The sequence below is a fragment of the Palaemon carinicauda genome, unplaced genomic scaffold (assembly GCF_036898095.1).
Source record: "Palaemon carinicauda isolate YSFRI2023 unplaced genomic scaffold, ASM3689809v2 scaffold105, whole genome shotgun sequence".
Classification (NCBI taxonomy): Eukaryota; Metazoa; Arthropoda; class Malacostraca; order Decapoda; family Palaemonidae; genus Palaemon; species Palaemon carinicauda.
Genome location: NW_027168538.1, coordinates 90,336 through 107,929, shown reverse-complemented (window position 1 = coordinate 107,929; position 17,594 = coordinate 90,336). Strand labels below are relative to the sequence as shown.

The following is a 17,594-nucleotide window of genomic DNA, read 5'->3' as shown; positions in this document are numbered from 1 at the left end:
AAAGTCTCTCTCTCGTTCCAGACGATTCGTCGTAGATTTTGAGGCCGGGACACGGCTGCCAGACCGAAGGGGCGACTTTCTCCGCTGGGCAGATGGAGTCGGAACCTTCGCGGACTTATGCCTGTCCCTTGGGGCCTGAAGAGAAGACTCCCTCCGTCGATCATACCTGCTGCTAGTGAAAAATCTTACTGGTGAGCGGGACCTAGGGAGCCATCCCGAGGTGCTCGGTACTGCTGAAGCCCCCAGGAGTGGGCTACGGGGTATGGCGACAAGTACCCATTCTTCCTCTGGCGAGTCGCTTTTCTTATACTTCCTTCTGGGGGATCTAAAGCGCCTACCCACGTGGCGGGATCTGGAACGGGAACGTGAGCGAGACAGTCTCCTGCGAGACCTATCTCGCCGTCTCCTATGGTCCCTCGGGGCTCCGTCTTCCGAGGAGTAGAAGTAGGCCTCGACCGAGGAGCCCGAAGACCTGTAGGACCACAGTGAAGGGCCTGAGTCGCGCCGTGTTGCTGGTGGGTCCACATGGTGTTCGGTCGGCGACGAAGGCTCCAGGAAGACGGACGGGAACGTAGCTGAAGGCGCTGGAGGGGAGCAGAGGAGCTCCTTGCTGGGGAACCAGGTCTCAAACTCCTCTTCCATCCTCAGGGGAGATCTGAAGGGCGTCTTCGGAGGCGCCCACGCGAGGGGGTCTGACGGCGGCACCCTCGGCTGCTGACGCAGCTGAAAAACCTGCCCAAGAGGCGGGAGAAGAGGCTGCAGCAGTTTTACCCCACACAGGATCGTCCGACGAGACCAGGGCTCTGTCCCCCAAACACACTCCCGTCCCTCCCTCAGGCCCCCCACTTCCCTGGATCGAAGACACAATGCCACTGTCAGGTAAATCAGACTCAAGGGCCACAGGCCTCTTTCCCGCAACAGACTTACCTCGACCCCTATACTGGGTAGGGGAAGGCGGCAGAGAGACTCTGTCCGAAGAAACGCCGGGCGAAGCGAGAGGCGAAGGGACACTCTGTTTTCTAGGAGATAGAGACCTGAGCAAGCATGCTCTCTGACCCTGGGTCGTCTCTGGGCGCGTATCACACTGCCAGAGGTTACCCCGCATAGAAAACGGGAGTAGGGTAAACTACACAAAATTCTGGTCGGTTGGGAGGAGATCCCAGATCCTCCTAAGAAAGTAGTTCGAGGCAAGTACTCTGAGTTGGAACAATTGTATTTTTCCTAACTATACAAAGACAAGTTCTTTACACACCTGCCAACACCTAACCCCGTAAGTCCCATCTGGAATCACAGTGGTTTATCAGCGAGGCACACAACCCTTCCGCTGCTAACTGGTAACAATCATTCAGCTGTTGACACCTTGTAATAAGTTTCAAGTCGGGTTCCAGCTTCGCTGTTATCATAAGTCAGGTTTGTATAGTCAGGGAAAATACAAATCACTTCAAAATTGGTCATATTGTATTGATAAGTTCTCACGTTATGTTACACTAAAGAGGATATAAGTCACGTGAACATTACAATAATATTTGTATAGTGCTTTGCACTTATATATTTCTTATTTTGAATATTTTCATTACAGCCATTGATGGAATTGTACTTCGAAGTTAAATCACAAAATTGTACCAATTTACGATTAACTGAAACGTGGTTACGTCACTATCAAGTCCTGCCTCAGCGAACACATCCTGAAGTGAATATGTCGGGTGGTGGAGGATACCTTCTTTATGGTACTCGTATATCCAAAGAGTAATTATATTTTTGTAATGTTTCATTAAAAAAAGTTTCTAAATAAAGTTTTTAGCCAGTTGTTTACAATGTATATTGAATTACCTTTATCCTCTAATGTTCATACAAAGAACAAACTCATTAATTTCAAAATTCCTTAAAATTTCAAAATTCATTAATACCAATCTTGATAAAAAGACTGAGCTCAAAAGCTTAAGTGGTATAATGACATGTTTTTTTTAGGGGGGTTAGGGGGACAGTTTCTTTAAATTTTAAGACTAAATTTGTTCCTATACAAACACAAACCATAGTCCTTTAATAGGAGGAGGATTTTGGCGAAGCTAGAACGGCAATTTAAAAGTTTTACGAAATGGTTGTAGTCACTGGCGGGTAGAGGGCAAGTGCTGCTCATCCGTTGGGCAGCAAAGCTCTAACTTAGCTAATACATACATGATTTCTTGTTACCTCATCTGGCTGTTTTAAGTCATTTGCTTTTTCTTTTCGATTGATTAAATGTGCTGGTATAAAGTCATGTTCGAGGGTTGTACGAAAAGAAGACGACAAGGATATGCAGTCGTTTCCTGGATAAATTGTAAATTTGACAACTAATTGTGCATACCTACCATTAACCACATTATGCATGTTTCTGCTGGATTGCACTTTAGTTGCTGTCATTCCATTGCTAGTGTGGCCTTACGACAACGAATTTGGCATACTTTAGACATCACTAGTTGCTACCTCGCGTTTAATGGACAGGGCGCCACTCTTATCTCCCTGCAGTGTCTTTCTGATCCCTGGTGAGTTGTCTCTGCTCCTCCTCCTTTTCAGCATCTACTCGAAAAAAGAACAAGTAGAAGAAATCCTTGAACATGGAGGGATGGGGCTTACTGAAAATATACGCCACATGGAATACATTCAATTGGTAGTCAGGCTCTTATCAACCTAATGACAAACACTGCTGCTTGCTATTTAGAGGCTAAAGCACTAATTAACCTCTGAGCGTGAAACTTTTGGGCATTTCGACCTCTAAAGGAGAGTCCAATCTTCAAACTGTTGTCCATCTTTCTCATCAGGATATCGCTTCCATATCACTTCGGTTCCATGCTCAGACCAGTATGTGAGAACTCTTAAGGAGACGATTCTACTGAGGTACACATTGAGAAGGGGGAGGATGAGCCTGGAATGTCATAGACCCTACAGCTGCCTATTCAAGCCCAGTGCCAACAGAAGCGGAAATTCCAGAGACAGTCTATATTTCTGAAAGTCCTTATATTCTTGCACGAGTACAATGATGTTAAGGAGGCTACTATGGCTCCTGTGGGGGAGGGCTGACGCCCACTGAATGGTCATTCACCCCCCAATTTGGCCAGTCCATGAAAGAGGAGTAAAGGAAGGAAGGGAAGGCTTTCGTTGACATCCCCGCTTTCCGACAGCTGCCGCTACTTGGGGATGCATGTCTAGCCATTGAGTAATGTGGCTGGTACACAGAGCATATAGCTGGGTGGTGGAAGTCCTCCGTGACGGATACCACCTAACATTTTGTAACTTTGCGCCTCCCCACACTTGCACAGTGATAACTGACGATGTTCCAGACCTACCTTGTGGAATCGCTGGAAGCTCTAGCCCTAGCGGTAGAGGTGAGAGCGATGTAGAGGATGAATGCACTTAAAAGCTGTCTGAAACGGTTTTCCAGGCTTTTACAGTCAACTCTTCCTGACATATGAGTCACCTAGTGGCTGGAGACTGGCCATCAATCTCTGTTGAATAAGTTTGTGCTCCAGATACCATTCAAGGTGGAGGCAGCAAACGTTGCACTTCATGCGTGTGTTTAAAGGAAGTGTATAGTTTGACACAGGAGTTCTGTCACACCTCCCTCTGAAGAAATGTACCCTGTCAGTGAGTAACCAAATAGATAGTGTAGGAAGAGATTGAAGAGGTGGTGGTAGGCTTGGCTAAACACTTGAACCTCACCGTGTAGTAAGGGTGTGGCTTGGTTTACTTCTTCAGAGTGAGCAGACTGCAAAGAGCACTTTGCTACCCGCTCCATGTTTCATCTTCAGCCACCGAGAATATCACTGATAGAGATGCCAACTTGTCTAATGACAAAAATTCCTATATCCAATTGTACCTCTGCTTCGTCCCGGGAGAAATAGTATACCAGTTCAGAGCTGTGTGTTTTGGATAGTCTGCTACATGGTCCCTACTTGGGCATACTCATATGGGATTTGTTTGGCAAGGTATCTTGATAACTAGCTGATTTTGTCCTTCTCGAGAGGTACTCTCGGATTGAGACCGAGTTCTTTCGCTTTGTTGTAATCTAGAAACTGTGGTCAATCGGGAAAAGTCCTGTCATCATGACCAAGCACAGGAGTTAGTAATAATTAATGTATACATATGGACACGGAGGTAGCCAGTCTTCCGGCTTAACAGTGTCAACATCTTCCAGAGATAGCTTTCCCTGTTTCCTTATTGGAAGAGCACGTTCCATCAGTGATAGCTTCAGTGGTTCTAAAGTTTCCCTGGTCAGCTACCACCAATACCACTTACCATCTGGTTTCAGTGGAACACATAGTATAGGATGAGCTAGTCTGTTGGCTGAGCAACAATTAACTAAATCAAGGGACCCTTCTCAACACCTCACCTCCAGAAATGCTGCTGTTCACAGATGCAACCAGAGAGAGATATGGTGTGCACCTGAGAAACCGGACAGTCTCAGTGTATGGTCTTCAGAAGAAAAATAATTGCATATCAACCTCTATCCACCTACTAGACATGAAAACAGCACTGATAGCATTATAAGCTTTCCAACAGTTTAATAAAGCATTTGTTAGTGTTGATGAAGAACAACACTACCGTTGTGGCCTACGTCAAGAAGCAAATGGGCACTGTTTCACAGACAATTTGCAAGTTGGAAAGCAGGTGAATACTTCAGCAGTAGACTATGTGGTAGAGATATTACCAAAGTTCATTCCAGGTAGGAGAAATATTCTAGCAGACATGCTCAGTTTCAGGAATACAGTGTGTGGTCCGAAATTTTCCCTACCTCTTTACATGATAAAAAGGATTTCTGCTCATAGGGAATCACCATCGATCGACCTGCTGATCACCAAGTTGAACAAGAGACTTCAGTATTCTGCTCTCTAGTACCAGACTGGTTGGCAGCATTTGAAGATGCCTTCCAACACTCCTGGCACGATCTAGACGCATACGCTGATTTACCAATTAATCAACACTGTTGATGACATCATCTCTAAGGATGTCTGATGGGTTCCAAGTGGCCAGACGCCAAGTGATATCCAGATCAGTTGATTTCCTCATCTACCTTTGTCAGTTTTCAGGGTGAAAGGTTATTGCTCGACCTCGCCCAAATTTCAGATTGAAGGGCTTACGCCTCTCTTCCTTGTGAGAATTCTCTAAACTCATTAGGAGCTTCGAACAGTCTTATCCTCATAGGGAACCTAAGCTGTGGAATGTCATGGGACTTGTCAGGTCTCTCAAGCGAGCTTGCCAAGAGATAGGCATCAGATAGGGATCTGGACCTCAAGACTATCTTCCTTCTCCTAATCTTAGCATTAGTGAAGCGAGTAGGCAAGTGGCATGAGCCGCAAGTAATTATCTCCGTCACTGTGGTTCCAGAGTTCGAGTCCAAAACCTAAAACCCATCCATTCACAACTTCCAGTTTTAGTTCTTCATCTCTAACTTGCAAGAAGCATCCAGCAGGGATCAGAATGACTTACTTTTCCATTCTGTGACGGCGTTAGATGTTTCCTAAAAAAGACCTCAGAGCTTCAGGCAAATCACCATACTCTTTCTTAGCACCGGAAGGATAAAGAAATGTTGATCCTGCAACCAGTAAAGGGACACAAGTCAAGAGATATCTGATCAACCCTAGCTTTCAAGAACCCATTTGGGGTGCAAATCTTGGGGCAATAGTCTAGAAACAACAGACAACCTGCTTTGCCAGCTGCCTATGGAAGTATACCCATAAGTCTACATACCTAGTTCGTTTCATGGGTCAAGAAGGATCTTGTCCAAGATAATAGGCGCGACTTAAGTCCAGAAGTAGAGGTAAGAATTACTGGCCTTCATTTCCTCTCACTGGGGGTGCAGCTGTTTTGCTAAACCAGATGCTAGATGCAGGCAAGCTCCACTAAAGAGCAACTGTCCTTTAAAAGGACTTCCACCATTCTCCCAGACAAGCGGGAGAATGGAAAAAATTGTATGAAAACCTATTTCTTTTAAATGACAATACATTCAGCTACCATATAGCCTACACAGAAGTAGATTCTTCCCCCAGCAACATCTTTATGCCTATGTCATTAGGAGGTTGACACCAGAGTCATCACTTCAACTTCTTTTACAGGACAAAGTGCCTTGATATCTAGGGAAAGATAACCAGCCAGTTTGGTCCTAAGGACTGCCTACTTTCTAAGGGCAAATTTCCTATAAAAGGACAATGTTTCATATTCATGTAGGAACAAATTACATATTTCCAAAGTAAATTGTATTTTTCCTAACTATATAAACCTGAGTCAAAATGGGATCTTCCCTGACTGTCAGGTGGGCAAGGTTTACCCTCCACTCACCAGTAGCTACAACCACCACCTCATTAAACATTTGAAAGGCCTTTAAAAAGCCAGTTCAGCTTCACCAAAATAATATTTCTATTAAAGGACTCTGGTTTATTTAGTTAGGAAAAATGGATATTAAAAGTAATAAACCAATAATTGAAACTAAGTCATTTCTCTACATTTTCTCCAATTTTCAAATATTCATATGGCAAGAAAATCTGTTAAGAAATGCAACTGTACTAAAACTGTCAAATAGTAAATCTTACTTTTGAATTAATTTTCTGATCAATTTGTTTTATTTATATAATTTTGGTAAATACAGTAATGCTTACCACATACCTCAACTCGCCAGACTTTAGTGAGACTATTAGATAGCTACTAGCAACATGGACCGGTTCCCTGCAAATATAAGTTTTACGGAAATGTCTTAATCAACTCGGAATAGTCACACTGAAATATCTCACCTGATGACGAGACTGGCAGCTACTTTTGGGGAGATACTGTATTGCCATTTAATACCTCCTAGATCTTACCTATGGCAAGGGGAACAGGTGAAGTAATCATACCCTTCTACTGAGCCTCTATCTTCAGTTTCCAGGACGATATCATCTCATGCTCTCATAACTGCCCTCTCCCTCGATAGATGTAAATTCTACTTTAGGGATGCAATCTTCTCGTGAAGTTCTGCTTCCATCTCCTTCACCAGCTATATGTCTCCTGTTTTCAAAGCTTAAACACCCAATTTATCACACTGAATGAGGACTTGTTTCAAGCTAACTTGGCTGGCATCCTAGAGTACTTCTTGAGGAGGAACAGGGATTTAATCTTTAGTTTATTGTTGTGACTGGCAGCTGTTTAATAGTGAATAAGATAACCCGTGATTAATTAATTGTACAATATTATAAAAGTGCAGTTGTTTGAGTTTGGTAGAGCAAATTCTGATGGATCAAAGAAAATTTATAAATTAATTTAATGGCACAAACATTAAAGTAAGTTCATTGCTGTACCTGTATTTTTAATAACACTTGCATGAAGAATTGAAGATTTATGTCCCTTCAGTTTCAGTAACATATTTATTGCCTTGATCTCCATTACATCTTGACCTTGCACGCATGAGAACTAACCAGTTTCAGCTCAGAACTTGGCAGGATTAACACATGGAACTTAACTGACAAGGTGCCCAAACTGGGAGGAATAAGAAAAAGTATATGGGAGCCAATGGCAGAGGCCATGGCAAACTGGGCAGTATTATAATACCCACATAGTTACGGCTAGGATACTTTGGATGAAAGTCATGGATGGTCAAGTATACTATCCAAGTGACAGGCTCTCTAGTAGGAGGCAGCCAGGAATAGATAAGGAAACTCCAAAATTTAACCTTGCTGAATGAATTGTCAGTGTCTACACTTCTATTCAAAGACACAGTTAGTAGATAAATAAGATACTCAAGACACAGTCACTAGAGAAATGATAGGCTCTAGACAGTCATTAGAGAAACAAAACTCCAAACAAAATCAGTGGAGAAATGAGAGGATGAGTTCTAGAGGTATTTGCAATTTACTAGCACAGCTTGCATAACTGTTAACAGAAAGAAAGAACTTTAGAAAAATTCTATAAGGAAGATATACAATTAAAGCTATGGCTTCCGCGTGCTCAAAGGATCATAATGCTACCAGAACAGAATCAAAGCAGGCCATATACTTTGCCATGATCAGTGGGTAAACCGACAGGCTATAGGTACCGGAAGAGAATGTATGCACATGGAGCACCTGTCAGAGATACCTAGAAGAGGAAAACCAAGTTGTCATGTGTTGCTTGAGCTGCATACTTGATGTAGAATCCTTGATGATATTCATACAAGCTGGCACTGGATTAGTTATTTGGATAAAGGCTGCATTACTTTATCTAAACAAGCATCTTAGTGGAAGTGCCCACCCAAAATAAGAATTTACATCAACTTCTGAGTTTAAAGAAGCCACATCATGGAGGTAGTATTACAGAAAAGTGGGTGAAGAGGACTTATTCTGGAGGTCCGTCCATGAGTATGTAACAACTTATGAAGCTTTAATAGCCACAAAATTATAATTTGTTCATCCTAACAAAATTAAACTAAACCAAAACAAATTACTAACGACAATAATTAAAATTACCATTACAGTATAATGCTTTTTAAAGAAAAAGGAACATACAACAAGTGGCTTATATTTTTTTAAATTATAATTTGTACACTTAAATAACAGAAACTGTGGGTTGTCAGCTTCAGCTAATAAACAAGTTTAATCAGTCATACAATATTTACATGTACATTGGTTTACACTTAAGTAAATTAAAAATCTATATAGTTCAACATTACATAATGTCCTAATAAATGCATATGTTTCATTTAACATTAATGTAAACACACCAAAATGCAAGAAAATTAATCTTTTATACAATCTGCAATTATAACCTATCATATACAACAGACATGAACATTTTAAAATCTTAAATATTATCCTCTATTAGTACTATTTAAATGAGTCTCTTTAAACCCTTAACCAATTTAGACTTTGAAATCAATTAAAGCTGGTCAAGTTATATATACCATAACAATGTTTAGTACTTTCAACATAATCTCTATTATGGAAGACTGAAAAGAGGAGTGCAAACTCCCACAATTAAAATAGAGATAAAATTTTATTATTTCAAACTTCTGTTTTGTAAAAACAAAAAAAGTAACTAACAAAATCTAGAGGTGTTATTATTTCAAGAGCCTGAATATGAAAAACCCTGGTATTTGATGTGTATACCAAATTCCAAAACCCCTTATTATTTGAAAGACTGCTCTTATATTTTCAGTTTCCATTATTTTAAAAATCACAGTTGACAATTCGGATAAGCACACTTTGTGATTTTATTACTATGTTTCTTGTAATAATATTCCAAGTAGAAATATTTATTATTAGACTGTTGTCAAGCAATAAGAAATATAACTCATCTTGGGATTACATACTTGATTAGGTAAGCTATTAATGCAAACATATTTGATAGAAAAATCATATACTTAAGGCTCATTTCATTTACGGTAGACATAGCTTTGGCTTGTTCATCAGTATACAATTATTAGGCTTGGTTGAACTGCCTTGCAAAGTGTCAAATGAACACCTAGAAATCTATAAATAACAGGTCAGGAAAAAATAGGCCTCACCACTATACCGTATAACCTTCGCAAAGAACAAATCATTATTATTTTTATTACAAGCCAAGTCTCACACTAGTTGTTAGAGCATAAGACTACAAGTCCTATGGAAATGATAAGAGAGATTGTATGTGAAATGTATTCCAGTTAGAAGGTTTGTTCTACAAATATAGTGGTGCCTTTAAAATTAATCATAAACCTGAAATACTTTCCTGCCGTACAACAGCTCTCATGTTATCCGTCGCTGCCAAGTTACTGACTAAATGGCGAGATAAACAAAAGTGTTCCTCTTGGAATAAAACTAGTTTATAATCAACACAAAACTAAAGAAAGCAAGTTAAAATCACAATTAGAAAAATGTCTGAATTAACAATAGATTATCTACAGCAAGATGTTTGCCTGTTTATGGCAAGTTGAAAATTACCTGGAGTTGACAGAAATCCATCGCTTGACATATGAAAGCAACAATATAATGACATAAGATATTACAGTAAAAAAAATAGTCCTCACATTTCAGGAAAAAAATGAAAAATTAAGCAAAATTATCAGAGTAAAAATGAAAAATTAAATCAGATATTCAATTAATACTCTTGAATCAAAGAAATTCAGACAAGAATTTATGCAAGCAGTTTTAGAGTTTATTTAAAACTATTAAATTTTAAGACAGCCAAAAATTGTTGCTTAATAAAATGTATGAATTGGATCAATTAACACATTCAAACAGTTTAACCACCAAAGTTAAAATTATATCAAATATCATTCAATATATCACAACTTAGAAAGAATTATTGACAGGATAAAATGGAAATTTCTGTCTATATTCACTGAGGAGAAAAATGTGAACTAAGCACACGCTTTTATTGTCAATTGTATAATTGTTCTTTTGCATTCTGCTATACCATAGATAAAAGAGCATTAATAATTATAATAGAATTACTGTACTTCAATATGGCTTACTTTTTTCCTCTAATAGGGAACACCACAATCTAACATTTTCAATTTTTTAAACTTCTATTCCTCCACAAAGCCTAAAACACATTAGATTTGTTTCTTAATGCCTAAGAGAACAGGGATCCAGCATATTTTAAAATTTATACTGGTATATGACCTATGGAATGAAAACTTATCTATTGGATTAAAGGGAGTATGAAAATAAATTTGGAAAACCCTCTAAAAAGCCCTTCAAGTCACTAAAAAATAAATCATTTCTGTAGGTTATTAATAATCTTGACTGTTCACCATATTAAAGACAGTTCTAATGCAACAAATAATGCATTACTAAGAAAATAAAATGAACATCATTAAATATTGCAGCAAATCCTACACCAAAAGGTTGGGATCTGTCAGGTTAACTTGTGTAAGTGGGATTTTATATCGTATATGTCCTTTTATGTGTTGGTCATATTTGTAGGCGTAAGAATAATTTCCAACTTTGAACTTGCACATACAAATGTCTGTTTTTGACAAGCAAATGTTGCATGATAGCTTTTCTTATTTAATATAAAATTGCTAAATATTTTAATTTGTATATAAACAATATACCTTTATATATAACACCTGTCAGAACAACAATACAGTATAGTATCATGTAGTAAACTTGTCATTTTAAATTATGATTTCTTCTGAAATCTAACAAAAACTGCAAACATTTCTCATGGAGATGTGGCATATTTACAAAAGTGGGGCATCTGCTCATGAAAGAGAATTTCCTTCATATTACACAATTTACTAACTGTAGAAAATAGCAGTTGCTTGAGCTCGGGTCCATCTATATATCTCTTATTGCCCATGACCTAAGTCCAAGTCTATTCAAAGTTTTGCTGCTTACCTCTGATTATTCTAACTCTTTTATGGAAATATAGATTTGGCAACTTTACCTAGCTTGTTTTTTCACAATTTGTGACTTACAATAGTTTCTTAGTTTATATTGCGATATACTCTTTCAAATTTTATGTGTTTGTGCCGTCTCATATGCCATGACACATATATATTTGATCTATCTCACATCAACATAACATAAATATATTTAAATACATATATATATATATGCTCACTGTATAACAATAATAGTAATGTCCCCTTCAAAAACACTAAGAGATGCACAAAAACTAAGCAAAGTAATCCATTATAACATATACAGGCTCTTGAAAATCAAAACTACCTTTAAGAAGGAACAATAGAAAAAAATAACTTTTCTAGGCAAGCACACTTTGCACATATGTACAAGATATTCAAGAAGCACACTAGGTTAGAATAGCTTGGAAAAGGCTTACCTGAAAGGCACAAGAACACATCTTTTTTTGACAATGCTGGCGAGGACTATCTCACCCGCAACTTTCTGTTTCAGTTCTTGACTTTTGATAAACTAACACAGCATTATTACTCCTTTCACTTTAAAAGTACATGGAATATGGCATCGGCCACAGTTCATAAGTCACATAATCAACGATACGATTAAGAGCACAATATATATGAAAAAAATCTCGGCATTTAAATAAAAAAAAAAAATATCTACAAAGTCATTTGTGGAGTAGCATAACATACAGTCCTTAAATAGTTATTGGAAATGAGTAACCAGCAACTTCGCAGCTTTTGCTATGTCATAAGCACACTGAATTACTTGTTGTGTAACAAACTTTGGGTCCAGGGTATTGGCTTGTGCAGTAAGGTGGCCTCGACATTCATTTTGCAATCTAGTTGCACTGCTTACCAACTGGCGCAGTCCTCCCTGCACCCCAGAAGAGCACCGATCCTATTAACATAAGGAGTAGTGTTATTCAGATTTCATAGATATGAGATGCCACATTTACTTTTCATAATATAAAAAAATTGTGAGAATCTTTGAAGAAAATCTGACACTGGTTTGGAAAAAATGTGTACATTTTATTTTCATGTATATTATAAAGAAAGATATAAAGCATAATGGAAAAAGGAATCATAAGCAATAAAGTTTTTAGAAAAGCTAATAATTTTAGAATTAAAATTTTCTACATAAATATAAAACTAGAAAGAAATGAGGCTAATAAGTAAAAAGACTATAATAAACAAGGGATAATACAAATGATTAAGATTTACAATATATCAATTGCAGAAATATGGTTCTATCTAATTTTTATTCCTGTTTTTCTACTCTCTGCAAATTGTGCATAGAGTATTTCTTAGTTTTGCTTTGCCCTATCAGAGTATCAACCTAAGCAATGCTACTTATTCAAATTAGTTGTGAAATACGGCATCTTTGGTTATCATTATTTATAACATACCCAAATTAATATAATTTTACTTTCCTAACTTGTTTTTTGGTAAGTTAGTTTTTAATTTAAAATTTAACAAGTGCATAAACTGACAACTATGAAGATTCTGACAAATATAAAAATCCGTTGGTGAAAAAAATGAAACCTATTAATAGAAGAGATCAAATTACTTCAAAGCGATTGTCTTTATAAGAAAATTAACCAGAACCTCATTGCATATCAAGACTTCCCCAATCCAATTACAGGTCTCATATGTTAAATAATCACTAACAAGAACGACTACATTTGACATGGCCATAGTAGTTGCAGGTTTGATTACTGATACAATATCCTAATTTCCCTTGACGAGTAAGATTCAACATCACACCATTTTTATGTTTAAAGAATAGAAATTTTTTTTGAAATACTGTACATCTATACATTTAAAATCAATTAATCAACAAAGAATGCAACGTAACTTTGAAAGACCCAGTAATAAATCTTAAACAAAATTAACTGTAGTTAATTCGCTGTTTACAAATACAGTACGATGCAGCAAGCATTTGGCACAGTCATCCCAATCTTGTAATGTTACTCTGTTCAATAGCTTTTTAATACGATGTTAGGCAAGGCTATATGAAAGTAACTGTAGAACCAAATAGGGCTTTGTACAATCTCAAGAATGATTGACACTGCATATCAAGATGCATAGCGTTACCCTCATAAACTAACTGCCTAAGTCATTTTCTCCACTTGTTGGGAAATAAAAAAAAACCTTCTCATTTCCTAATTGTTTATATCATTGTCTTGAGTTTCAATTCACAAATTCTTAACAGAAGAATTTGTAAATTAGAATGTTAATTGAAGCTCAAGACAATGATATAAAGAATTAGGAAATGAGAAGGTTTTTCTTATTTCCCAACAAGTGGAGAAAATGACTTGGCAGTTAGTTTATGAGGGTGACGATAGGATAAAACTAAAGAAATATTTAGACCCTCCTCAAACTCTTTTTCCATCAAATTAGGAAGAGCTACTTATGTCTACCTCTGGTCATAAAATAAACCCGAGAGGAATCATGTTTCCTCCTCAAGCAAATATAGATTTGTGTATGACATGAGAGTTTTGAAGGCCAATTTTGAAACTACATTCAAGGGGATCGATCGTACACGAGATATAAAATTAGCATATGAAATCTTGGGCTAAGCTATGATATAGCCCAAATTGTACATTCATTTACTGTGGTAAAAAATTGAAACTATATCTAAAATCAACAGGATTTTTATTAAACTGGTTTTCATTTAACTGTATCCAATAATAATGCATGTAATATTCACACATTAGTATTGTATTAAGAAATAAAACTGTGAATTGTTTCCATTTATTAGTTGATCGACACTACTGTACCATCTATGCTTTCTAAATCAACTGATTAAGGCAAACTACCAAAGCATAATTTTGATTTCCTAAGAGAAATAATTATTACCTGAACTATCATTTTTAATTTAGCATACTAGTTTTAATAGTTTTATCTGAAATACTTCTCTCATATTTTATCAACTGTTGAGTTTAATCTCATGTAGAAGTTAACCGAAGTTTCATCTATTTTGCCGATACACAATTCATAATTTTTAGCTCTTCGGTGCTTGATTATAAAGCTTAGGAAATTATTTATATTGTGTTATAACAAAACTATTTTCTCGGTTTTCAGACACTTTATCACGTAATCTTCTAATTTAGGCATCTACATTTAATTATGCGATTTTCACAAATTTTTATTTTTGTTTCCTACAGTTTCGGACACAGCTTTACCAGATTCCAAACGGAATAGCGCCTATGAATATCGTTTATTTTCTCGCCTTCAGCTACGGCTAGTTTATATTTGGCAATATATTTTCTTGATCTTTTCTCAATAGCGAATAAGGGTATAATGTAAAAATGTCCATCTTATGCGACTTTGTAACAGCTACGGGAATTGTTTACTATCATACAGTGATTGAAATATAAGCAAAACAGCTGCTATCTGATTCCATCCCTTTTATTTTTTTTTAACCTATTGAAGTAGAACATGGGATAAAGAAATGGAGTAAAGGAGGATAGTGTATTGTAATTTTGTTTCTCAAAAAAGAACTCGCATGATACAGTACACGATATATATAATAAAATCATATTTTATACGTAAAAATTTGTCGGTCACACAATACGCGAGTATATAAGATAAATGTCGATCTTAATACTGTATAGTCCATGAATGCAACAGAACTGAATGATGACGGTTTTAATAGTTGGCAATTAGAAAGCCATTCAAATCAGCAGTAAACTCAATTTTTCTTTAATGTAGACATTTTTGATCTGGCAAATGAAATCGTGTGTTAAGATCGCCCACTCTTGCGTTGGCAGCCATTTTAGAGTTTTACATTCTGCAGCCGATTTCAGGGATGATGAAATTTGAAAGGTAAAGAAGAAGAAGGCAATAAACGTTTGGATAGAAAATATGATAAAAGGGATACCTATTGATTCACTAATGTTACAACAAAAGGCCTTAGGCTTACAAGTGGATTTCTCATGAACACTTAATTTACTGCCTAAATAAAGAAATTAAACCCTTTATGCAAGTAGGGGATGGATATAAAAGTTAAAGAGATAAAAATTTGAACACTATTAAAATTGCCGGAAATTCTGCACTTAAAAGGTTTAAAGACCGCTCATGAATGGCAGAGGCAAGGGACAGTGACATTGCCCTATCAAGCAGGACAATGCCCTAGGGACTGACCATATATCATTTGATCAGCACCCAAGACCCCTCTCCACCCAAGCTAGGACCAAGGAAGGCAAGGCAATGGCTGCTGATGACTCAGCAGATAGACCTATAGGCTCCCCTAACCCATCCTTAGCTCACAAGGATGGTGAGGTTGCAGTGACCAAAGAAACTAACGAGTTTGAGCGGGACTCGAACCCCAGTCAGGCGTTCACCAGTCAGGGACGTTACCACATCGGACACCACAACCCTAAAGGAATTTACAAACAACCATAGAGTTTATCTAGCCTACTTAACACGGAATTTCACACAGGGTGTTGGAATGTATTAGCCACATTTAAGGAAGTTTTACTGTACTTCAATATGACACTCTTTGAAGAGTTATAGCAAAAAGCAATAATGTTTATTCTTTTCAAATTCAGTATCGCAAGATTCATTTTTCCATAAAGCTTGTCATCTATTAAATATGAATTCACTATCATGAAATTATCTTCAAACATTTAAAATAATGGATAAAACTGCCCTCAACTGGTGATGTAAAATGCAAAATATTAAAAAAAAATGTCAGATGGTTTAAAAGAATCTTGAAATTAGTTGATCCTGTCTTTAAACTCACGTCACGAGATGGCCATTTTCAACTTGTACAATACTATAGTATATTTGTATAAAAACTTCATATGCCCTTCCTTTTGATATACCTTGATAACAAATTAGAAATTACTTCACATTATTAAAAAAACAAGACACCCTCTTTATAACAGCAATAGTTCAAGTTACCTATATAATTAATTATCAACATATAACATTTATAAAGCAAAGGGGTTCTATTACTGTACTGGAATTATTGTTATCCATATGTAAGAGGTTTTTTTAAGACATAAAATACAATTGGGACTTCCCAACAATGGTCAGACTCTTAATATTCATGCATTGGGTGTTATATGCTTGTTGAAATTTTCAAATCTGTACCAACAATACCGTGTATCTCTTAAAAACCTATCAACTGAAGGAAGGCAAGTGAATTTCATGTATTATAGTTAAATTAATAGTTCAACAGTCACGAAAATACCCGCTCATATTAGGAATTATTCTTGTTATAGTACCTCTATAGTACTGTAATCGCTAATCAACATTAAATTCAAAGGGAATACAGTATACCTAAAATATGTTGATATAACTTAAAATACTGAAATATCTACCTAAAAAGCAGTTTTTTTTTTTTCAAAACACTTGAAAGCTAAGTAGTTTCCAGTTCTGTATAAAATTATTTTTCTTAGGTTGAAGCCAAAGCATCCCCTAATTTCATTGCACTAACTAATGATTAAACATTCCTCTGCCTTATTGGCACAATGCAAATCTAATATTTCTTTGCAAATCTGCTAGCAAAATGTACTATCTAAGAATTTCACGACAAACATAAATGTTTAACCCCAACGACTTAAAACTAAATCAGTCATCTTCTGGTGTTATACTACTGATAATATGCTGTTAGTGTAACAAAAGAATGAGAGAGGGCCCATTTGGATGTTTTAAGCGGGCCCTTGGGGATCAATCACAAAATGCAAAGTGAAAAAAAAAGGGTGATAAGAGGCGCTGTAAGCCTTTTTAAAGAACATCAATTAACATTTTACATGACACAAGATAATCATCGGGAAAATTATTATGATAATTGGGTACAACACACTATGCAATCACCTCAACTTTAATAACTAGAACCACATACTTGCGATATTAAACAACTTCTAAGACCTTGAGATTTATTTGAAACTGAGCTCTTTCATTTCTTAATGTTATCAGTTCTGAACCTGCCAATGACTTCGGTATAAAATACTTACGTCAGAACATACTTGTGAGGACGTCTAGTCACAGAATGGCTTTTTAAATGCAGAAAATTATCACAAAACTGAGGTTTAAAGCAAACCAATTAATCAAGGGAGTTGGCGTTTGTTAGTATTACCTTAATAAAATAACCGTACTATTAACTTTCTTAGAAAAAAAATCCCACCCAAGCTGCCAAAGAATAAGGTTGCAGCTTACACAGCTAAACATATGTTGAATAAAATTAATCATGGTCACTTAAGATGAGCATTTCATGAGGTCAACAATCTGTGGCAATTGGTTGACAAATTGAAGA

The 17,594-nt window shown here is 36.8% G+C and overlaps 2 protein-coding genes across 4 annotated transcripts in view; one reads left to right on the top strand and one right to left on the bottom strand.

Moving 5' to 3' along the window:
- Trmt6 (tRNA methyltransferase 6 non-catalytic subunit) overlaps positions 1–1,811 on the top strand; it is a 48,881-nt gene extending 47,070 nt beyond the window's left edge. The window contains exon 10 of the mRNA XM_068367690.1: positions 1,580–1,811. Within this exon, the coding sequence (XP_068223791.1) occupies positions 1,580–1,750 (171 nt within the window). The 3' untranslated portion in view covers positions 1,751–1,811. The remainder of the gene's footprint in view (positions 1–1,579) is intronic.
- A 6,672-nt stretch (positions 1,812–8,483) lies between these two features.
- The window catches only part of Git (ARF GTPase-activating protein GIT1), an 80,008-nt gene continuing 70,897 nt past the window's right edge, over positions 8,484–17,594 (bottom strand). For all 3 annotated transcript variants that reach the window (XM_068367685.1, XM_068367686.1, XM_068367687.1), the window contains one exon: positions 8,484–12,227. In XM_068367685.1, the coding sequence (XP_068223786.1) occupies positions 12,033–12,227 (195 nt within the window). In that variant the 3' untranslated portion in view covers positions 8,484–12,032. The remainder of the gene's footprint in view (positions 12,228–17,594) is intronic.